Here is a 23,701-nt window from a genome sequence, read left to right on the forward strand (position 1 = left end):
TACTACTCCTTAGAAGAATGAGGTGAGGCAGAAAACGTTGGCAGTATGATGTTCTGGCTAATATGAAAGTGAAAGACAAACTTCAACAGAAAAGAGGAACGTGTCCGAAGAACCAGTTTGTCCAGGTAAAAGCAGTATACTGAGAGTGAACTGACAGAGCTTGAAGTTCGCTGGACTGCCTGACTGATGCAATGGCCTCTAGGAAATCTAGCTTGAATGTCAGCAGCCAAAGAGAGCAACTGTGCAAGGGCTCAAAGGGACAACACAAGAGCTATGCCAAAACTACATTGAGATTGTATTGGGGGTATAACAAAAGAGGTAGGAGGGAATAAATCTTGCAGACCTTTGGGAAAACGTATCACAAACGGAGACCTAAACAGGGACAGTTGATCCTGCAACTCCAAAAGTGCTTATATAGCAGAAAGGCAAATCTTAACAGTGCCTTACTGGGCTAATGACAATGCAAACAAAGGCATCCCCGACAGAGAAACAGAAAGGGAGTCCACTTGTTGTGAGAAGCCTCAAGCCAGAAATATGTCCCAATGGCAGACGTTCAAAGTATTTGTCAAGGGACACCGGGCTGCCAGGATGACATCACAGACCACAGTCGTCACACACTCTTCAGGCATGAAAGTGATCAGAGCGCAGATTAGGGTGCAGGACCATCTCATGCTGAAGATTTTGGGATACCACGCTCTCCATGCCCAATACGAAGCCAATACAATGACTTGTGCCCTGTCTATACTGATCTTCTTGAGAACTCAGGACAGCAGTGATTTCAGTGGAAAACCGTACAGCTCCCAGTATGAGTGCAACCACTCTCCCGAAACAAAAACTGCTTTGGAAACACCAACATGCAAATGTGATGACATTGCATGTCCACGGTGGTGGCAAACAGATTGAGCCATGGTTCTCCTCATTCTCGGAAAAGACCTTGTGCTACCTCCGGATGAAATCGCCATTCGTGATCCACAAGGCATAGACTGCTGAATAAGTCCCACCAGACGTTCAGAGATCCCACCAGGTGCTGCACGACCAGAAGATGTAATGGAGCTCTAGCTAATTCCAGAGGTGCAGAGCCTCCTTTCACAGGGTCCAAAACCCTACCCCGCCCTGTTTGCTGTAATATCACATGGTAGTTGTGTTGTTCGTGAACACCCGCACTGGCCTTTCCTTGAAAGCTTTCAATGCCAAGCAGATAACCCTCAGCTCCTCTGCTTGGCATTGAAAGCTTTCCTGAGACTCTGCCGGAGAACAGTGTCCTCTGATCTCCAACTCTCCCAGAAGGCAGCTTCAACCCACAAGGGAAGTGATGTCAGATGTTATTTCTCTCCTTTGGAGCCGATGGTGCCTGATCCTGCTATCAACTGGATGGCGATTTTGGGTGAAGGGCTCAGTTAAGTGACTTGGAGTCAGAGGCAGCCAGAGGGGCAAGGGAGTAGATAAAATTCTCGGTCTAGCCCCTGCGTCCTCTGTGGGATCCGCTGCCCCGGCCACGAATAGGCTGAGAAGTCCTCAGTATGAGGTGTAAGGCTAAAGAATGATGAAGGATTCAACCCAGAACTGTGACTGGGGGTGAGTATTTGAAAGTTTCAGCACTCCGTCCATCATCTCCTTGTGTTTGCTTTGTTCGCCCTAAGTTGGAAGGGTATGCCCAGACGTGGGTCCCTTGCTCACTTTGCCACTGGATTCAAGCTAGCCTGGCTGATGAAACCGGTACCAGGATGCTCGTTTCTGGTCCAGAGAAGACATGGCTTGGAAGTTCAGGCTGGACTGTTCCCATGAGGCACAGGATCAAAACTGATTTGCATATAGTAGTGTCTGAATTGGGGCGGCGAAGTGAGCTAAAGAATGATGACAGATGACGGATTCAACCCAGATCTGTGACTGGGGGTGAGTGCTTTAAAAGTTTCAGCACTCCTCCATCATCTCTTTTTGTTTCCATTGAGGTGCAAGGCTGACATTGCAGATGCCCATAGGAGCCCTGGCTGTGACCACGGAAGGGACTAAAGTTTTGCTATGGTCGAGGAAGCTAGAGATCTAGAGTTGACCTAGCTTTCACGAAAATACTAGAGTGCCATGTTAGCCTTGTTGCCAAATAGGCAGGAGCAATCAGAAAACATGTCAAAAAAGGATGATTGGCCATTTCTGGAAAACTCAGTACACTGCAACAAGGCAGTGCCACCGAAGAAGCCACGGTCTTACTTAGGGAGTCTGTGGCGTCCAGTCCACATCTGAAAGCGAACTTTGCTGTGTGCCAGCCATCCAACAAAGCTTGGTTGAGGATGGCTTGGCCCTCTTCCTGGGAGCATGGGCAGCAGCTTCACAACTGAGTCCCATAGAGTATAGCAATATTGGCCCCAAAGACAAGGTCAAGCTGGTGGAAGAAAAGATGAATTTCCCAAATGTCACCAGCCTCTTGAATTCCCTATCTGGTGGGATGGAAGGATTGGGGGTTTAAAGCCTGTACCATCAGGCTCTCAGGGGAAGGATGCTGGGAGAGGAAGGCAGGGTCTCCTGGGGCAGGATGACAGTGACGGGCAATCATGTGGTGCACAAGAGCTCCTGTGCAAGGTTTAGCCCATGCTCCCAGAAGAAAATCTGTGAAGGCCTCATTAAAGGGGAGCACTGTCTTGAGAGAGCTCGCCTCTGTTTTAAACATCATCATCAAGAGGTTGGCCTTTACCTCGACGGCTGGCAGACGTAGGTCCAGGAACTCTGCTGCACTACACATCACAGTTACAAAGGATGCACCTTCTTCGGAAACATGGCCGAGGTCAAAGCATGCCAGATTCTGGGGAGGTATTCATACCACTTGCGTCACCTAGCTCCTCAAACCAGTTTTCTTCCTCGTCAGGATCCATACCCCTTTTCTTCACCTCCCCCCTTCAGGTAGGAAGTGCCTATCCAAGGCTGGCAAGTGCAGGGGTTGGCACAACCTGGACGGCACTGAAGTCGACATTGAACAGACTGGAATTGGATAGGCTCATCGTCCGGCGGCGCTGGCGGTTTCAGAGACGACATTGGGCAGACTGGGGCCAGGGTGGGTTGAGGCACCTGTGCCTGCGTACGTCAGAATGGAATCAGAGTGGATCCAGAGAGCTTGTCTGGCATCAGGGGCGAACCTGCTGGCAGTAACCCAGCAAAGACGTCTCTTGGCTCTATGGGGTGGAAGGCACACCAGAGGGAGTTGCCAGCCCAAAGATGGCATGCATGGCATCATAGAAGTCTTTTAGTTGGGCTCCAGCTCTGGGGAACTCTAGGAAGCTCAGAGCCGACCGCAGGTCTGTAGTTGAAGTGTGGGAGCTGGGCACCGAAACACAGCTTTTGAACAGGGAAGCCAAAGAATGCTGGATTTACAAGACTTCTGTGAAGATGATTTGGGGTGGGAAGACAACAGTCGATGGGAACGGCTCCAAGAGCGGCCCAAAGATCTCTCTTGGTAGCGGGACCTGGAACTTTGCAGAACTTTTTTCTGTTGCACCGCCAGGAGCTTCATTGCCTGCTTGCAGATCACCTTGGGGTGCACTGACTTACCCTCAGCGATGGCACTGGGGTTGTGTCCTGACCCTAGGCATCAGAGACATACCACAAGGGCATAAAACAGCTATTTGTCTGATAAAACTCGTAGGTTTGTAAGAGGACATATTCCTTGCATACTTGGAGTAACTGCTCAAAATATTGTCAACCAAAAGTTGAAAAAGTGTTCAAAAAGGGTAGAGGAGAATCTCCGGATCCACTCTGTTGGCACGGAAGGAAAGTAACTGAATTCAGAGTGTCGGCGTGGTGCATATATGGCCACCGCGACATCACTTTGCAGAGTTTTATATAGCGCGAACTAGACCCGAACCGAATCAGGTATCGGAGCGCTTTACATATTTTTCCAGTTACGTTACATTTTTTTAGGCACGGGGAGATTAAGTGATTTGCCCAGAATCACAGGAGGTTTTAGCGTCGTTACCGAGACTCGAACCCAGATCCCCAGGTCCGAGGTCGAGCGCCCTAGCCGTTAGGCCAACTCCTCTCCCTATTGACTATTGACTTCCGATGCGAAGTCAATGGCTGCTACCTACCGATGCACAGGGGTACTGCTCAAGATTTCCAGGTCCAGTCTGACACTTGGAAAATATTCTAAGGTGAGGAATCTGCAGTTAGAAGCCTCTGTCAGAAATAAATGTTATTAAAACACAGGAGAGAGACCGTTCTAGATTAAAAAATCAAGGGGTTACTGAAGTTTTTATCAAGGGCACATTACCACTGACTTAAAATAATGGAAGACTTCCTCAGTCTTACAGCTTTATTGCTCAATATGGCTTATTAGGTCCGTAAAGATCTAGTAACCTCACCAACACCTGGCTCCCAAATGTTTCCTGATCGCACCCAAATTCTCTAGGCATAGTTTCAAAGGTAAAAGTGCCATTTCAGCATTCACCATATTCACCTCAGTTTTTTTTGTTACAATGACATTTCAATATTGTTGGATATTGCTTCTAAATACAATTTAATCTCATTACCATGAAGACAAAACTTATAAAATTTACGGATGTCCACATGTATGTTATATTCTGTTTATTTGCGTGCATTAGTTATAAATAAAGCTATTTAAATATACACGGAGCAAAAGAGGATAAATCCATGGTGGGAAGTAATTATTGTAATTTGTAATTATAGCCCCGGTGGCTTTCAATAGAACTGACTGTGTGGCATTAAGCATTGTTTTCGCAAGTTCCTTAAGCTATATATAGAATGTTATAGAAGCCTTCCTAGCATCATATGCGAGATATATATATGTACAAAGACACAAATTTGACCCTTTATTAATTTGTATCATTGTCTTTCAGGTCCAGAGCATTGGTGATTGTTACTTGGACGCCAACACTTTTTGATTTTATGAGTGTTTGAATTTTTATTGGTCTTTAACTATTTTTTTGTATTGTGATTTTGCTTTAGGAATTGCTATCTCACGGAATCTGTGCCTGCAGTGACCAATATTTCGAATACATTATTAACTTGAAGAAAAAAAGTGAATTACATATTCACAGCAAAGTGACACTTGAACAGGCTGCCCAATCAACACCTGGCTTTTACCTATGCAGAATAGGCAATACGGTAGTCTTGACAGAAGCTTTACTGATGTTTTTCTGTTTGACATTGTGCTCTGTTTTATTGCGATATTCAAATAAAGAGCTAATAAATAGAACTTCAGCCTAGAACATATGCCCTGGTCTTGCAAAGTCAAATGAGCACAGTTAATAATGGTCCTTCTTTCTTACATCAACTAAAGGTATGCCTCAAAACTGCAAGCCGGAGACTAGATTTCCAAGACTGCTGTACCATGCATGTTTCAATAAGGAAGCTTTGGGTTGTTTTTGGCTTTCGGTGCCCACAGCAATGTAGAAGACACTGTTGTACTACCAAGCAATTACGGTCTGTTTTGCTGTTAAACAGAGTAAAATATCAACAAAACAAACCTCATGCTGAGGGGAACTGAAAGGAAGTTCCGATAATATGAAACGTTATGTTTTATTGCATGTTCACAACTCACTTGCTCAAACTCTTCCATGTCAACTTCTCCGTCACCATTAAGGTCGAACATTTTGAAGGCAATCTCAAAATTTCTTTGAGGTGCTGTTAAGAAAAGCATAGTGCAAACGCATGAGAACATTTGCAATAAATAAAATAATTACATTTGATATACAAAGGTATTTTGAATTGCTGTGGTACAATTCTCCTAATCCAACTCTTCCACCAATACGGGATCAGTACAAATCTAATCTTAAAGAATTTTGTTCTGAATGTCAAGTCTGAGGCAAGGCACTCGCCCTGACGATGCAATAACCTCTAATGGGTTTTAGAACACCAGGTAAGAAACACACATTGCTTCGGTACAAATATATGTATATGGTAACAGAGTATGTGCGCTGAAGCTGATCTACATTCTGTCCTCTTAAATTGAAAGGAATGGGGCAGTCTTCATTTTGAAAATCAGTGCACGATATCCAAATATTGCTAATAGAGTATATGATATAAAGTGCACTTAATAGAGAACATGAGACTCTTATATTTTCACATATTAAGATCAAAATACAGCTAGAATAGGCGGCCAAAATATATGTGCAAAAGCTAGATATAAATACAGTTCACATACGGTTATTTTCTAGATCAATTTTAGTAGTTATGACTTAAAGAACAAGTTACTTACCTTCGGTAACAATATATATGTAAAAGACATAGATTAGTTATAGATTCCTTACCTTTACCCCCAGGCGTTAGACTGGATCCGGAGAATTTTTTCGTCAGCAGTACCCATGCGCATCGAAAGCTGGCGTCAGTCGGCTCCGCGTTCATCGTTGACGTTGTGGTCGCCCGGATGATGTCGCGGTAGCTACTTAGACGCTGACCTCGCCCGCTGATATCAATTCTTTTACACAACATTCCACGGCAGAAGCGCAGAGCCATGCAAGACACTGACCACTGGTGCACAAAACTAGAGCCCTGAAAAGAGATTCCCTGACCCTAGCAGTCAGTTCGTAGATCGTGGAGGATGGGTGGGGCGGTAAGGAATCTATAATTAATCTGTGTCTCTTACAGATATATCGTTACCGAAGGTAAGTGGCTTGTTCATCTGAAAGAGACAATTAGTTATTGATTCCTTACCTTTAGACTAGATACCTCAGCAATACCACCCCGGAGGTGGGTCTGCGAACCACGTGCACACCGGAAAGTCCTGGAGAACAGAACGGCCAAAGAAGCCGTCTCTTTGGACATGGCCGTCCAGGCAGTAGTGATTTGTGAACGTGTGCAGAGATGCCCACGTAGCCGGCTGACAGTTGTCAATGAGGGGGACTCCCCGTCCCAAAGCAGTGGTAGTTGCCGTCACCCTGGTGGAATGGGCACGCAATCCCACTAGAGGCTCCTTCTTTGCTAAAGAGTAGCAAGCTTTAATGCACAAAACAACCCACCTAGAGATTGTCCCTTTGTGCACGGCCTGACCTTTTTTGGCACCCATGTAGCCAACAAAGAGCTGGTCCTTCACCCGGAATTGCTTGGTGCAATCCAATTAAAATGAAAGGGCACGTTTTGGATACAGACGGTGGAGCCTCTCTTCCTCCTTAGAAGGATGCGGATACGAAAAGTAGGTGGGCAGAGTGATGGTTTGACCAATGTGGAAAGAAGTAACCACTTTGAGAAGAAAAGAGGGTTGAGTTGAGTTGTCCGGATGAACTATCAGAAAGGAGGTTTTGAAGAAAGTGCCTGGCACGCACTCACCCTGCGAGCAGAGGTAATGGCAACCAGAAAGGCAGTCATTAAAGTAAGAAGTCTGAGAGGACAGTCATGGAGCGTCTCAAAAGGAGCGCACATAAAGTAAGTAAGAAGCAAGTTCGTCACACTGAGGCATTACGAAGGTAACAGGAGGAAAAAGATGAGTAATGCCCTTAAGAAACGGATTTACAACAGGAACTTGAAGAGAAGGCTGATCAGGAAACCTAAGAAAGGCTGAAATGGCTGAGAGATAGCCCTTAAGAGTGCCCAAAGCAGAGCTCTGCTGGGCCAAAGAAAGGGGGAACAAGAGAACCTCAGAAAGAGGGGCAGAAAGGGGATCCACAGTCTTTGCTGCGCACCATGCCACAAATGTGTTCCATCTGCAGGCGTAAAAACGTCTTAGTGGAGGGACTCCTGGCTGCCATGTTAACATCACAGACTTCTCGAGGAAGGTCAAAGGCTGTCAACTGTCGCTGCTCAATCTCCAGGCAAGGAGGTGGAGGATGGACAGGTTCAGGTGGAGGACTGTCCCCTGCTGCTGCAACAGAAGATCCTCCAGAAGAGGCACTCTGATCGGAGGATCGATGGCCATGTGTAACAGCTCGGGATACCAGACTCTTCGCGCCCAATCCGGAGCCACAAGAATGACTTGGGCCTAGTCGCGCCTGATCTTCTTCAACACTCTGGTCAGAAGTGGTATAGGCGGAAAGGCGTATAGAAGACTGCAACTCCACTCACGGCTAAATGTGTCGCCTAGCGAGTGCCACCTTGGAAATTCCAACATGCAGAATTGCTGATATTGCGCGTTCTTTTCAGTCGCGAATAGATCTAACCAAGGATCTCCCCACTGATGAAAGAGACCTTGCACCATCTCAGAGTGAAGATGCCGTTGGTGATCCATCATGCACCTACGGCTGAGTTCGTCCACCCTGGTGTTCAGTGAACCTGCCAGGTGTTGAACCACCAGGGATATGCCCTGATGTTCCAGGCATGTCCAGAGACGGAGAGCCTCTTGACATAGGGTCCACGACCCCACCCCGCCCTGTTTGCTGCAGTACCACATGGCGGTGGTGTTGTCCGTTAACACCTGCACTACTCTTCCCCAGACAGAGGGAAGGAATGCTTTAAGCGCAAGATGGATCACCTGGAGCTCCAGAAGGTTGATGTGGAGCCCGGACTCCGCCGGAGACCAGAGGCCTCTAATCTCAGCCTCTCCCATGTGGCTGCCCCACCCCAGAAGTGATGCATCCGTTACCACTGTGAACTCTGGTTAGGGAAGGAGCTGCCATTGACCCAATCCTGGTTCGTTGCCACCACTCCAGATGTCGTGCAGTGCCCTCCGAGATCTGAACGCAATCCGACAGATTCCCCTGATGTTGTGCCCACTGGAACTTCAGGTCCCACTGCAGAGTCTGCATATGCCACCTGGCATGATCTACCAGCAGGATGCAGGAGGCCATGAGGCCCAGCAGCCTCAAGGTCTTCTGACCAAAACCTGGGATAGAGGCTAAAAGATCGGAATCATTAACCAAATATCCAAGACTCGCTGCTCGGGAGCATAAGCACGAAACTGCGTCGTGTCCAGAACCGCTCCGATGAGAAGGAGCTATTGAGAGGGAGTCATGTGTGATTTCGGCAAGTGGATAGTGAACCCCAGCGAATGCAGGAGGTCCGCCTTAGTCTAGAGGTGGGAGATGACTTCCTGGGGTGAGCCCGCCTTCAACAGCCAGTCGTCGAGATAGGGGAAGACTGGAACCCCTGATCTATGCTGATGAGCTGCAACCACCGCCATCACTTTCGTGAACACCCAAGGGGCGCTGGTAAGGCCAGAGTAGAGCACAGTAAACTGAAAGTGCTTGTGGCCTACCGTGAAGGACGAGGATGTGAAAGTAAGCGTCCTGCAAGTCCATCGCTACCATCCAGTCTCCAGGGTTGAGGGCAGACAGGACCTGAGCTAGTGTCAACACTTTGAACTTCTCCTTCCGGAGGAAGAGGTTGACATTCCTGAGATTAAAGATAGGACACAGGCCCATGTCCTTCTTGGGGACCAGAAAGTAGTGGGAATAACAACCACAACCTACTTCTGGGGCAGGAATTTGCTCGATAGCCCCCTTGGCCAAGAGATCCGTAACTTCCTGTTGGAGAAGGGTCAAATGATCCTCCGACATGCAATGGCATTACGGTGGCATGGATGGAGGGGTAGTCTCCTTGGGGAGGGAGTAGCCCCACCGGACTATCTGCAAACCCGTGATGGGGAGCCAGTGGGGAGGTGATGGTGAATCCTGCAGCCCACTGGTGATTGGTGGCCCTAAAAGGTCGAACCAGGAGGGTGTGGAGGCTGCTGCAGAAGGTGTGCTGGTGGACTGGCCCGCTCGCTGGCCCCCGGACCCATGACGGTGGTACCCACGTCCCCGCAGGGGCTGGACAGCTTGCACCGGCCTGTGGACCTTGGTGGGGCACCCCTTCAGTAGCCATAAAAGGGGCAAAAAGCAGACTGGGCAGGGCAGGTGGAGAGGCCCAAGGACTTGGCTGTAGGCCGTGAGTCCATGAAGCGCTCTAGTGCGTTGTCTGCTTTGATGCCGAACAGGCAACAACCATCAAAAGGCATGTCCACCAAGGTAGCTTGGACATCCCCCGAAAAACCAGTCAAACTCAGCCAGGCATAGCGTCAAAGGGCTACCGACGTTGAAATTGTCCTGCCTAGCGAGTCGGTGGCGTCCAGTCCACATCTTATGGTGAACTTGGCTGCTTCTCTCCCCTCGGCGACTGCACAGGAGAGCACTGCCCGGGTCTTCTCCAGGCACTGTGGCAGTACCTGCGCTACAGTATCCCACACAGAATGGGTGTAACGGCCCAACAGACATGCAGTGTTCACCGACCACAGTCCCAAGCTGGAGGAAGAAAACATCTTCTTCCCAAGGTGGTCCAGCTTTTTGGATTCCCTATCAGGTGGTGCGTTAGGGAATCCACCTTTTGACGTAGAGGCTTGGACCACCAAGCTCACAGGGTGTGGTGTGTTGGGAAAGAGGGGTCGCCCGGAGCCAGGCGGTGGTGTTGGGCAAGCATCCTTTCTAAGGGGCCCCTTTCTTGGGCCTAGATTAGGTGCCCAAAAGGAAGTCAGTAAGGGCTTCACTGAAAGGCAGCGTGGACGTGGTGCCGGTGGAATCGGCGCTGGGGCAGGTGTTATAAGGTCGACCGGTGCCGATCTAGATCCATGCGTGGATCCATGGGGACCTTTTGCGGTGCCGGGGCTGAAGCCGCCAGCGTCGAAGGCACAGGGCCCCCCAGCTGAGTCCCCAGGGCCCGAAGGCGTGCCAGCAGAATCGGGCTGTCCAAAGATGACATGCATCGCTTCGTAGAAACTCCGAAGCTGGGCAGGGGTCGCTCCGTCTCCCAGAAAATTCAGGAAACTCGAAGTCGAACCCCGTCTCCCAGAAAAGGAGGGAAACTCGAAGTCGAACCCCACGGGACGGGCACGTCCACACCCCCAGTGGCCGACGGACTGGGAGAAGTCAAAGAAAGACCATGCTTCTTCGACTTTTTCTTGTGCTGCGACTTACCTGAGGAGTGCGAAGACTTTGATGACGAGTGGTGGTGACTCTGCGACCGGTCCTTCGACCTCCCACGCAACTGGTACCTCGAGGGGCGTGAAGATGACTGCCGGGCCTCGAGAAGCTTTTGGGACCACTCCCACAAAGACTACTGGACATCCCTGCGTGCGCCAGGAATCGAAGACTCAAAAAATACTGCAGACAATAGTCTAAAAAAAGTCAGTCAAAAAGTGATTGGAGGTACCGCTCTCTCCGGATCTGTGCTGGCTGGCGCGGAAAAAAGGAAGAACTAACATCCGTGCGCAAGGGCGGCAGCGTCTAAGTAGCTACTGCAAAGTCATTCCGGCAACCACGATGTGAACGACAAACGCGGAGCCGACCATTGCCACTTTTCGACTCGCAGGGGTACTGCTAATGAAAAAATTCTCCGGATCCAGTCTGACGCCTGGGGGTAATTCGAAAGGTAAGGAATCTATAACTAATTGTCTTTTCAGATAAGGAAGATTCCATTACAAAGTTATAATGAACAAAGCCTTTATCTTTTTAATCTCCAAAGTGAAAGATTGTCATGAATGAATAAGGTATTGTAGAGGGCAATAGCTGCCCTAAAGACACAGCATCCTGCGCAAAAGGTCACAGAAGATGATGTGGTTGGTTATTGCCTGACCAACAAAAGGAGCATTCTGAATTTTCGTCTGCAGTGGTCAGGGAGCCAGCTGAGAGATTTAAGATGTGAAAAGACTGGTAGACAACTAGGGAGTTTAAGGACCAATTCAGTGGCAGCATTTTTAAGAACATGCAGCCAGGCTTCTGCGTATTTGGAAAGGCTTAAATAGAGGGTGTTCCCATAGTGCAATCTAGATGTGATAAGGGAGGGCACAATCAACTTTCTTACATTAGAAAGTTCACAACTTTACTCAGAGATTTAAAAAGCAAGACACAAGTATTTCTTACAGTGGAAATCTGATGTCATGCTCAAACTATTTACTGTTTTGGCTGGGGTGGGGGCCGGACTAAGTTCCAGTGGCCACCAGATCTATTCATCCATGCATGTGTTTCATAGCCTCCACTCTCCTATCCAAGCCACCTAATTTGGTACCGATCTCCTTTATGTTTTCACTTTAATTTCCAGCAGCGTGGCGATCATTTTTCTGTTTGCTTTTCCTTATCATGTTTGCAGCTGACAAGGAGGATGCCACATTTATAAGCCAATGAGTGCAACATTTGGACATCAGCCCTTCAAGAAGGGTACTGTTTGCTAAAATGTTATTTCTACAGTCGATTGGGTACACCTCATCCACGTTGCAGCAGACCCCCACAGAGCCCGCCACTAAGCAGTCAGCCCTAAGCCTTCAACTCTGGCCATCAAAGAAGATACCCATAGAGCCTTTGCAGTTTGTCCAACCAATAGTTGGAACAAATTCTATTGCTATCAGACCATCACAGGGTCTCACTTAGGCCCCTCAAGCCACCCTCGCCTCCGCCTGTGTGCAACCAGTTGTTCAGGTTCATGCACTGCTAAGAACTGAGATGATGACTGTGCCTTCAGCCTCTCCTGTGCCAGGCCAAGATAGCAATCAACTGGGCATGGACAGGACAACAAGGAGACCACACCCAAGACAACGTGCCAACCAGTCACTCTACAAAGAGAGGACATAATAGCCTCCAGAGCAGCACCTCTCCTTTCAAAACAAACTCTCAGGCCCCACCCAATCACTATCACTAGGTCTGCCTCTGCCAAAGCCTCCACCATGCTTCTGAGCACAGCCTCTGGATTGCTGTCTCCAGTGACACAGTCAACCAAGTCTAGGCACCATACCACTCCCGAAACTTCTAGGTACCATTTCTAATAATCTACTAATTTCATGCACTTACCATTGTTGGCCCTGGCAATTAACACATTAGGAGAGTTCTCTAAGATATAAACAATATGGTCTCAAATAAGCTAACCTACGACTCAAGGACTACTTTTTAGAGAACATATGTGCAGGCAGCTAAAGGCTCTAGGAAGATAATAAATATTACAGGTGTCAGCAAAAATAATTATTGTGATAGCTTGTCATTAGGGACCTCCTCTGTCTAAAGATATTGGCCGAGAGAGCATTCTGTAGCAACATTGAGAAAGAATATTTCAAAAATGTACCTGAGACTTCTAGGCCCAATGATGTATTCAAAATATATTAGTCGTATCTTCTGGCTGTTGTGATTGTAGGATGACTGACAACAATTTGAGGATTCAAGTGATGAGCAGGATAAACAGCGAGGAACATTATAAATCAATACCCCATGATTTTCTGCTTTATCAGCAACCGTTTCCGTCACCACAATGTTTCACACAAGATGAAGGCTGGAAATATAAAGCTATAACTATGGGGCTCATTATGATGGCGGAAGGATCGCCGGGCCGGCGGTGAGGCCCGCCGGCCCTACGGACCGCGATTCTCCCACCGCCATATTACGATGGCAGTGGGATTCAGACTGCGACCACGGCGGAGGCAAAGCCCGGCCGCCACGGGCAATCGTTACGATTGCCAGACGGAGCGGTCTGCATCCGCAAAATGGTGGTGGTGACTAGCAATCACTGTCCGCCAAATTATGGAGAGGTCTCAAGCCAGTCTTTCTGCAGCAGACAAACCGCTGTTGAAAGGCAGGCGTAGTTTGGTTTTGGGGGCCCATTGCGGGCCCCCTTGTGTTGGGGGAGGTGAGGGTACACTGGGGGGGGGGTACCCATAGTACACCCGACATTTCACTGCACCAAGTGGCAGGCACAGTGTAGTGCTTGCCATGTAGTGCAGTGAAATGCACAACATGCTCATTTTGACATCGCAGCGGTGCTCCTGTCAGCAGCCACTGACGTAATGTTAAGGGTGCGGAACAGGATCGCCGTGGTGACGGTCCCATCATGATAGGGTATGCAGGACCGCCGCATGCATGGTGGACAGTCCCTGTTTCAACCACCATGGCGGACGGAGCCAGTCCATCCACCATCGTAATGAGCCCCCTATGTTTGGAATGGTTCGTACATGTACAAGTAACACAAGAATATGTACTGGACTAATGTTGAATTAACAATAAAAAAGGGATGGCGCTCAAATGAGTCTACTCTGAAAAGGAACTGGGGATTTCTGACAGACTTTTGCTCATTTGAGGTTCATGTATGGATGCAAAAAACTATAAAAGGAGCCTTAAATACTAATGAATACAAAGAAGTTTTTTTTTGTCTGCGATTCAGCAAATTATTTTACTTTTTTTTACAAAAGTATGTGGCTTTACTGCTCTGATGGACTTTTCTTATTCTTGAGACTGAGGACCTGATTAGGATGGTGGTCCGACCGCCACCAACAGGCTGTCAATGGCTGTCCAACCACCATCCAGCATAGCGGTCTGACCGCCGCATTAGGATAAGGTCGGTTTTACTGCTGTGGTCGGATGGACCGACCAGCATGTCAGTTGGTCGGTTCGTAATTCCTACAATAGGGGCGGTGCTTGTGCAGGCACCAACGTAGCGATTGTGATATGTCTTTCAGACAGCCTTTGCATGGTGGTCCGACTGCCATGGAAAGGCTGTCAGAAAGCGTCCCCTGTTGGCCTCCGCTATGAGGCCTGGGGGTAACTGTGGAGCCTCCCCACCCCCAACATCCATGTGCCAGACACATGTGCTACGGCCCTTTTCTGGGCTGCAGCACGCGCAGCAATGGAAAAGCGTACCTTTCTGACCGCCCACATGGTGGTAGCATCTTAATTTGACAGCTGGAACTGCAGACTGGACAATTATAAACAGAAATGCAGTTTGGTGCACCTTTAGGGTTTAGTAAGCTTTATACCAATACATTTGGTTTACTTATATGCAATTTCTTTCTAAATATATTGTGTTTTGTAGCACAGTCATTATAATGTGGACAAATAAAATACATAAAGAATGAATAAACATTGAGTAGGATGAGATGGAGGGAAATGATGGACTACAGCCCAATATATTTTACACGAAGCTGTAAATTAACCTGACAGCTTGATATTGCTGAATTGGCATCCTTCCTTGAGCCCTTTACTGTGGTCCATAGGCACCATACGTAAGTACCAAACACTGAAATAGATGAACACTGGAATATAATTCACTTAAAAAGAACTGCCATTCTACCTGTTACAGAAGAAACCAACCCAAACATTACGAACGGACCAGGTAGCCTGATATGTACTTCAGACTAAATGTACCTTTTGCATTCCAGAACCGAATATTGAGCACAGTAACATACCCTGTGTATATACACATAGTCAGTCAATACATCTTTATTCGGCTTAAGCAGCCATAATAGAAAGCAAATCAAAATCATTCAATACATTAAAAACATCACATAAGAGATCCATAAATCTTGTAAATACATGGGGTAAAGTGCATTTCTAATAGGCTTAAAAACAACTAAGTAAACATCCATAATATCCCAAAATTCAGTGCCATAGCCTTCAAATAAACACACTTCCTACAATTCAGCATCGGAGAGCGCTTCCTAACACCAATTAGATTTTACAAAAAACATTATAACAGTATAAATTAGCCAACTGGACATGATTTTTAAAATACAAATCCTAAAAGACCAAGGTCATGCGGCTCTTTGTTAAAACAGTATCACCGGGACAACTCGATATGTTCTAATTCATATCTTTTCTTAAAGGCCAAATATACTTTTATGTAACTGGCTATTGCACTACAGATGTCGATGGTGGCCAATGATTGCAAATATTTAAAACGATCAAGATATGTACCAGGGTGAATTTTCTTTAAAAAAGGAGTTATAAATCTACTCCTTGCCGTTTTGTATAAAGTGCAAAATAAAATAAAGTGAAAAGTGCTTTGGCTTGTGAGGTTATCACATAGACAAAGAGAGAGGTCATTCGCCCAGTGACACTGTCGTGGAAAGGCAAAAAGTACACAGTATCTAACCAGAATCTAGTTAGATGAAACCTATAGTCTGCGAGTTAATAGTAAATGTTAAATAATATTGCAGCGGAGCAGGGGGCGAATGCATCGGCCGATTTCGCCTTGCTGAAAATAGTGCGCATTTCCCCTTGAAAGCAAAGCCTCTTTGATGATTACTTTGGCGTTCAGTGGGAGACCTTCAGGGTTATCATAAAAGTGGCCCAGGCCTATTTCATGATATTTCTCTTTCAAGAACTGATGCCATGGTATTTTAAGAGAGTTGGCCGATTTTGACAATCTTTTATGATTTCTTGTGAGAACATTAGTTCTTCAGAAAGCCAAATTTTCACCCATAATAAAAGAGGGGCACCAGCTATACGATCTGCCAACAGCTCTAGGCCTAATTCATCATGACATAAGCGGTTAGGGACACTATTGGGCATCATCATCAGCATTTTAGTAAATGTATTTTCCACAACTTGTAACCGACGTGTGTTGTGATGCCCCACACCCCTGTGCCATAGGTTGAAATCACGAGACATTTGGCTTTATAAAGAGTAAGAATTTCCCTCACAGGCTTGTGACCTAATTTAGCAGCGAACCTGAGGAGCCTGTAAGGATTGCAGGTTGGTTCCACAGGAGCGTCAGGAATCCGAAGAAAAGTCCGCAGCCTTCCCCTACGGCCTTCCGACTCTATCAAGCACTAGAGTACGAGAGACACGCCAGGGGAAAACAGGGAAACAAAACAAGGAAAGGTGGGGAGTGAAATGATGATGTTCAATGGTGATCTTCTAGATTCTATGTGTGATACATCAATTGATGAACTGGAAAACTGGTGGGCTGCAAATGAAGGCAAGTATGTAACAACAATCTGCACACTGAAAGAACACGTTAAGAAACCTATAAACAACAACAGCACATACCCCTGGTTACTATCTTGTAAAAGAACGTACATGTAGCGCCTCTATGAGAAACTTCATCAGGAGCTGTGGCAAAAATGACATAAGGGGTTAGCGAGTAGGTACAATACGTGGTAGTGACAGTACCGTGTGATTGATATCTTTCTCACTTTAATTATTTTGTAGAAGTTCTGAAGAACCCTTCACAAGCGAGTGGTCTAACAAGAATGGTATTTTTGACTCTTCTTATGATGACTTGACCCGCTATAAAAAAGAACATAACATCTATCACTCGTGAATGTGCACAACGTAAGACAAAATATAAAGCAGCGCAAAGAGCGCTGTTACCGTGATTCTTTGGCAGAGAGGCTGAAGTCCAAAATGGTCCACGCAAGGATAGCTCCAAACACAGGGCGGAGAAAACCAGGATAACCAATCCAGAAAGGGGAAATACGGAGGGCGGAAAAAATGGAAGGGGAACGAGCAATAGGGAAACCTAACTATTCTATCTAAGGGGAAAAAACGAAGGAAAGCAGGAAAACTCAAAGCTGAGCCCAGCCGGATGGCAGAGCTAAGCCCGGCCGCCGGGCGGAACTCAACGGAGCTAAGCCCGGCCGCCGGGCGGAACTCAAGGGAAGGTGAAAGGGAAGGCTCCTGCAGAGTGTTGAGCCCAGCCGGATGGCGGAGCAATGCCCGGCCACCGGGCGGGACTCCAAGGAAAGCAGGAAGTGGTTCACGGCGAAAGTCGTGAAGCGGCAGCACTCGTGCAAAAATGCACCAAAGGGACGCCTGGAAAACAACAGCGTGTAAGCACAGGAACTCCAGGCTAAAACGGAAGTCAGGCACAGGAAACTAGGACGGATGCGGAAACGAGGGGAGCTTGACGCAAGAACGTGAAGCGTCGCTCCTTGTTTCCCGTTGCTTTAAATAACATAATTCTTAAAGGGACAGTGTAGGGGAGTCCCGAGGCATGACAGAGCCCATCCACCACCATAGTCGTGTGATGGGCTCTCGCTGTCACAAGTGGGTCCCAGCTTAACTTATTGTTAAATAAATTACATAAGTACATACACATCTTGACCTTTTCTATTGTCTTGTCCCATTCTATCAAGAGACGACATAAAATCAATAAAAGTATCTAGGGAGTTCTGATGGCCATTTGGTGTTGTGGCCATTAGCACCGTATCGTCAGCGTAAGATAACAAGGGGACAGATTTGCTACCAATCTTAGGGAAATCCAGCCTTCTGTTTAATAGGACGGGCCTCCAGACCATTAGTGTAAATTAATAACAGAAAACAGACCCTCCAGCTTATCGCGATTTCGCGATTTGCAAAAAAATCGCGAAATCGCGCGATCTCTGCAAATGCCGCAATATTTGCCATAAAGCCCGCGAAATTTGCCGTTTCCGCCCGTCGCCCCCGTTTCCGCCTTAAAAGAAGGCGCGAGGCACCCATTTTCCCATTCCCATTCCCCCCAGGACATCAGGAGATTCATTTGCGGCGAGAGAAGACGGCGGCCGAGCGAAGGGAGAAGACCAGCACCACACCAAGAGGGGGAGAGAGCACGAAGCTGCAGCGACACGAAGACTCTTCCTCAGAGACCGAGACCGGGGCTCGGAGCAGGAGGAAAGCCGGCCGGCAAACAGAAGACAGGTAAGTCCGGTCCGTCCTACGCTGGTGGGGGCCCGCCGCACACATAGGGGAGAGCGCTGCCCTGGTGGGAGGGGGGCAGTGGAGATGTGGCCGACCAGCCCCCGGCCTGGGCTGCGTGTTTGTGGGAGAGCGCTGGCCGGGTGGGAGGGGGGCAGTGCAGGGAGTGCTAAAAGCGTAGGGAGTTTACATCCAACAGTGCCACAAACTGTGTAAAGCGCCTCGAGTTGTCACACACCTTCAAGCGCTTACCTCTTTCTCCTCTGTTCCTGCCTCAGCACATCTTGGCCTGCCCCCCGTTCAGCCTCAGGACAGACAGGCACAGTCCTCGCCCCTCAAGGCGTTATGCAGCTCTCTGTCCACACACACACACCACCGTGCGTGCTGCATCCACTGATATCCAAGAAGTACGGACCGGCGCACTCCTCTTCGTTGTGCTGTTTCTTGACACCCTGCCTGCCTCCCTGTGCCGTTTTTAATCTGCCCTCCAGTGCTGCTCTTCCCCTGCTTTGCCTCGTTCCCCTGATGGCGTGGCTGCACTGTGCTGCTCTGTCCTGGCTGGCTGCTGCACTCTCTGCCTGCTGCTGTGTGTGCCTCCTCTGCCGGCGCCTCGCTCTGTATGAGCCACAGTGGGTATCAGGGTTGCGAAGGGATTTTCTTGCCAGGGAAAGCTCTGAGCATTTGCAATCCCTGCCATGCTAGGAAAGATACCAAGAATATTTCTCTAATTTTACGTGTGGGAAATTTTGTATGCACCTGGGAAAATGTTTGCGGATTTTTTAAAGTTTATCTTTATTGGCTGAGCTCTTCTGTGCACACTGCCAGAAGAACACCATGGCCCGATCACAAAATAGCAAAAAATCCCGATTTGGGTAAAACTCCTTTTTGCGTTGTAAAGGCACTCCAGGGTCCAGGGGAGACACAAATATTGGGAGGAAAGAATGATGCGCTATTTGTGCACCCTGGTATACTCTACAATACCTGCTTGTTTTTCCCCATTCCAAACTGTACAGCCCCACATTGTGATGTATGTCATTCCATGATTTGTTGTAACTGTTCTCTATGCAGGGGATGGTGTTGGGGTGGGGGAGTGTGTGTGTGTGTGTGTGTGCGCGCGCGCACCCTGCTGCTGCCTGTGCTGTACCGGTTATGCAAGGGATGCTTGCACTGATGCTGCCTGTGCTATATCTGCTCTGTGTGTGAGGGAAGCTTGCACTGCTGCTGCCTGTGCTGTACCTGTTCCATGTGTGAGGGAAGCTTGCACTGCTGCTGTCTGTGCTGTATCTGCTCTGTGTGTGAGGGAAGCTTGCACTGCTGCTGCCTGTGCTGTACCTGTTCTGTGTGTGAGGGAAGCTTGCACTGCTGCTGTCTGTGCTGTATCTGCTCTGTGTTTGAGGGAAGCTTGCACTGCTGCTGCCTGTGCTGTACCTGTTCTGTGTGTGAGGGAAGCTTGCACTGCTGCTGTCTGTGCTGTATCTGCTCTGTGTGTGAGGGAAGCTTGCACTGCTGCTGTCTGTGCTGCATCTGTTCTGTGTGTGAGGGAAGCTTGCACTGCTGCTGTCTGTGCTGTATCTGCTCTGTGTGTGAGGGAAGCGTGCACTGCTGCTGTCTGTGCTGTATCTGTTCTGTGTGTGAGGGAAGCTTGCACTGCTGCTGTCTGTGCTGTATCTGCTCTGTGTGTGAGGGAAGCTTGCACTGCTGCTGTCTGTGCTGTATCTGTTCTGTGTGTGAGGGAAGCTTGCACTGCTGCTGTCTGTGCTGTATCTGCTCTGTGTGTGAGGGAAGCTTGCACTGCTGCTGTCTGTGCTGTATCTGCTCTGTGTGTGAGGGAAGCTTGCACTGCTGCTGCCTGTGCTGTATCTGCTCTGTGTGTGAGGGAAGCTTGCACTGCTGCTGTCTGTGCTGTATCTGTTCTGTGTGTGAGGGAAGCTTGCACTGCTGCTGCCTGTGCTGGACCTGCTCTGTGTGTGAGGGAAGCTTGCACTGCTGCTGCCTGTGCTGTACCTGTTCTGTCAGGGAAGCTTGCACTGCTGCTGCCTGTGCTGTATCTGCTCTGTGTGTGAGGGAAGCTTGCACTGCTGCTGTCTGTGCTGTATCTGCTCTGTGTGTGAGGGAAGCTTGCACTGCTGCTGTCTGTGCTGTATCTGCTCTGTGTGTGAGGGAAGCTTGCACTGCTGCTGCCTGTGCTGTACCTGCTCCGTGGGGGCAGAGCCTTTCTCTGGGGTCAAGAATGTAATCGTGCAGGTTTTCCTCTCTCCAGGATATTGTGACTCTTTCATAGCCTTTAAATTGCCACAGAATGCCTGGATAGCTTGATTCCAGTGCCATGGAGAGCACGGAACTCACGTCTGAGCATACCCGTCCCACTCGCTCAGAGACCTGTCTCTGCCTCCAGCATGCCTAGTCTGAAACCTGTGGGGGCCGGGGGGCCGTACATAGTTTTGTTTATGCTTGTTGTCACAGGGTTGACCACAGATGAATGCACTATTTTACCTGTGCAGGTTTTATCTGCATTCTCCACCACTTGGAAAGTCTTGTCCTGAATCTTGACCCTTTTTCATGATTTTTTACTTGCGCTGTACTTCAGTTTCAAAAGCCATTTGGCCCAGCTGCCGCAGCGCTCTGGTAAGTTTGGTGTCCTGGGCACCTGGTGAGTATCCTAACTCTTTACTTGTGTTCTTTTGCAGAGCATCACTGGGAAGAATCTGCTGTTGCAAGAGCCAGAATTGGGTCAGCTGCCGCAGCGCACTGGTAAGTTTGGGGTTGTGGGCACCTCTGGGGAATTTCATAATTGTTTGTTTTGGTTCTGGGGAATTGTTGTGTTCTCTGGACTGTACTGCATTTTTTTCCTGAATCTTGACCCTTTGGCCAGATTTTTTACTGTCACTGCACTCAAGTTTTGTCCTGAATCTTGACCCTTTGGCCTGATTTTTTACTGTCACTGCACTCAAGTTTTGTCCTGAATCTTGACCCTTTGGCCAGATTTTTTACTGTCACTGTTACTGATTTTTTTGTCCTGAATCCTGACCCTTTGGCCAGATTTTTTACTGTCACTGTTACTGATTTTTTTGTCCTGAATCCTGACCCTTTGGCATTAATTTTTACTTGCCATTGGGCCAGGTGCCGCTGTGCACTGGTAAGTTTGGGGTTGTGGGCACCTGGTGAGTTTCCTAACTCTTTACTTGTGTTCTTTTGCAGAGCATCACTGGGAAGAATCTGCTGTTGCAAGAGCCAGAATTGGGTCAGCTGCCGCAGCGCACTGGTAAGTTTGGGGTTGTGGGCACCTCTGGGGAATTTCATAATTGTTTGTTTTGGTTCTGGGGAATTGTTGTGTTCTCTGGACTGTACTGCATTTTTTTCCTGAATCTTGACCCTTTGGCCAGATTTTTTACTGTCACTGATTTTTTTGTCCTGATTCCTGACCCTTTGGCATCAATTTTTACCTGCCATTGGGCCAGGTGCCGCTGCCCACTGGTAAGTTTGGGGTTGTGGGCACCTGGTGAGTTTCCTAACTCTTTACTTGGTTTCTTTTACAGAGCATCACAGGGGAGAATCCGCTGTTGCAAGAGCCAGAATTGGGTCAGCTGCCGCAGCGCACTGGTAAGTTTGGGGTTGTGGGCACCTCTGGGGAATTTCATAATTGTTTGTTTTGGTTTGGGGCAATGGGGAATTTCATATTTGTTTATTTTGGGGCAATTCTTTCACTTTCTTTGCACGTGGCTTTGACATTTTACATTTTCAGGCACTTGGAGCTTTTCAACAATTTGCATGGCTTTTTCCCCCTGCGCTTTTCTCTCTGTCTGTTTGCTCAACACCGTTCGGGGACTGGCATTTACCATTGCAGTTATGGCCCAACACGTTTGTCACTTTACTTGTGCTTCAGGGTTGCATGCATTTCTTATCGTTGAGCATCAGCGCTTTATGAACTTTCCATTCAACAATTGCCTTTCCCCCCTTCCCTATCTTTGTAGGTGAGGTAACTGACAGCGCCACAACAGCGAGATCTTCTGTCTTACGAGGGAGCACCAAGCCACCACAAGAAAAGCAGAATGGATAAGTTTGTGCTGCACCCTGCAAAGGGTGTGAAGCACAGATCACATCTGCCCACCCAGATAACCACAGCAGACCGGGCCAGAGACTACAGCACCGTGATGCACGCTGACGGTGGGGTGCTGTTTTGCAGTGTGTGCAATGTGGCGGTGGACCACATCCGGAAACACACTGTGGATATGCATGTGCGGTCCCAAAAACATTTGAAGCACTGTTCAGATGATCCTGACCTTCAATCGTCTCCAAAACGTGCACGGCAGATGACAGTGAACTCGCTATTCACAAAGAGTACAGCTGCCGGTGCCGCAAACCATGAAATGATAAGTGAGTGGGTTAACGTCTGCACTGCGTTGAACATTCCGCTCAGCAAAACCGACCACCCTGTGTTGCGCAAGTTCCTACACGAGCGAGTACGGAATGGTGGAGCGATACCTGGGAGTCATCAGCTGCAAGAACGTTATCTCCCTGAGAGATATACAAGTGCCAAGAACGAGCTGAAAGAGCTATTGAAAGATCAGAAGATCAGCGTTATCTTTGACGAAACACCAGATGTCGAAGGGCGGTGTGTTTTGAATGTGCTAGTTGCAGTAGTCTCTCCGCAGGGTGCCCGTCAGATCCATACCTACCTGGTGGACACAGTCTTCCTATCCCAGTGCAACCATGGGACTGTTGCGCAAGCTGTTGTAAAGGTGCTCACAGAGTACAGCATAGACTTCCAGAACGTTGTTTCCTTCAACACTGACAATGCGGCATACATGCTCAAGGCATTCAACACAGTGTTGAGGAATCTGTACCCAAACTCCATCCACATCACCTGCTTGGCACACATCATGAATCTTGTTGGAGAGTCATTTAGGAAGCCTTTTGTGGAGCTGAATGCTTTCCTGCTGTACTTCTCCCGCATCTTTTATATGGCTGGCAGCAGAAAGAGAAGATATCTGCACCATCTTGCAGAGAACCATGGGATGAAGGCACGGGTGGCACCTGACCCTTGCAGTACCCGCTGGAATTCTTGGTTCGCAGCAGTCCAGTACCACTGCAAGCACTTTGAGGCCTATGCTGGGTTTGTGGAGTCAGAGATGCAACTCAGCAAGTCTCCCCCACATTCCCTTGAAAATCTACAGAAGATTTTTAACACCGACCAAAGGGAGTGCATTAAAGTCCAATTGGACATTGTGGCAGAAAAATGCCAAAGCATTTTAAACCTGATGGAGCTATTCCAGAGTCAGACACCAGTGACCATGAAGGTATACGATTATTTGGAGGACCTCCACATGAACTTAACCAACAATTCAGTCCTCACTGTGGAGTCATAGAGCCGTTTGTACAGACCACTGCAGGGGCAAAATTAAGCCTGGCACAGAAAAAAAAAA

At 48.1% G+C, this 23,701-nt stretch overlaps 1 protein-coding gene across 2 annotated transcripts in view; it reads right to left on the reverse strand.

Moving 5' to 3' along the window:
• The window catches only part of MICU1 (mitochondrial calcium uptake 1), a 627,696-nt gene that overhangs the window by 379,049 nt on the left and 224,946 nt on the right, over positions 1-23,701 (reverse strand). For both annotated transcript variants that reach the window (XM_078643080.1, XM_078643081.1), the window contains exon 7: positions 5,546-5,628. In XM_078643080.1, coding sequence (XP_078499206.1) covers positions 5,546-5,628 — 83 coding nt within the window. The remainder of the gene's footprint in view (positions 1-5,545; positions 5,629-23,701) is intronic.

Source organism: Lissotriton helveticus, chromosome 5_1, assembly GCF_964261635.1.
Source record: "Lissotriton helveticus chromosome 5_1, aLisHel1.1, whole genome shotgun sequence".
Classification (NCBI taxonomy): Eukaryota; Metazoa; Chordata; class Amphibia; order Caudata; family Salamandridae; genus Lissotriton; species Lissotriton helveticus.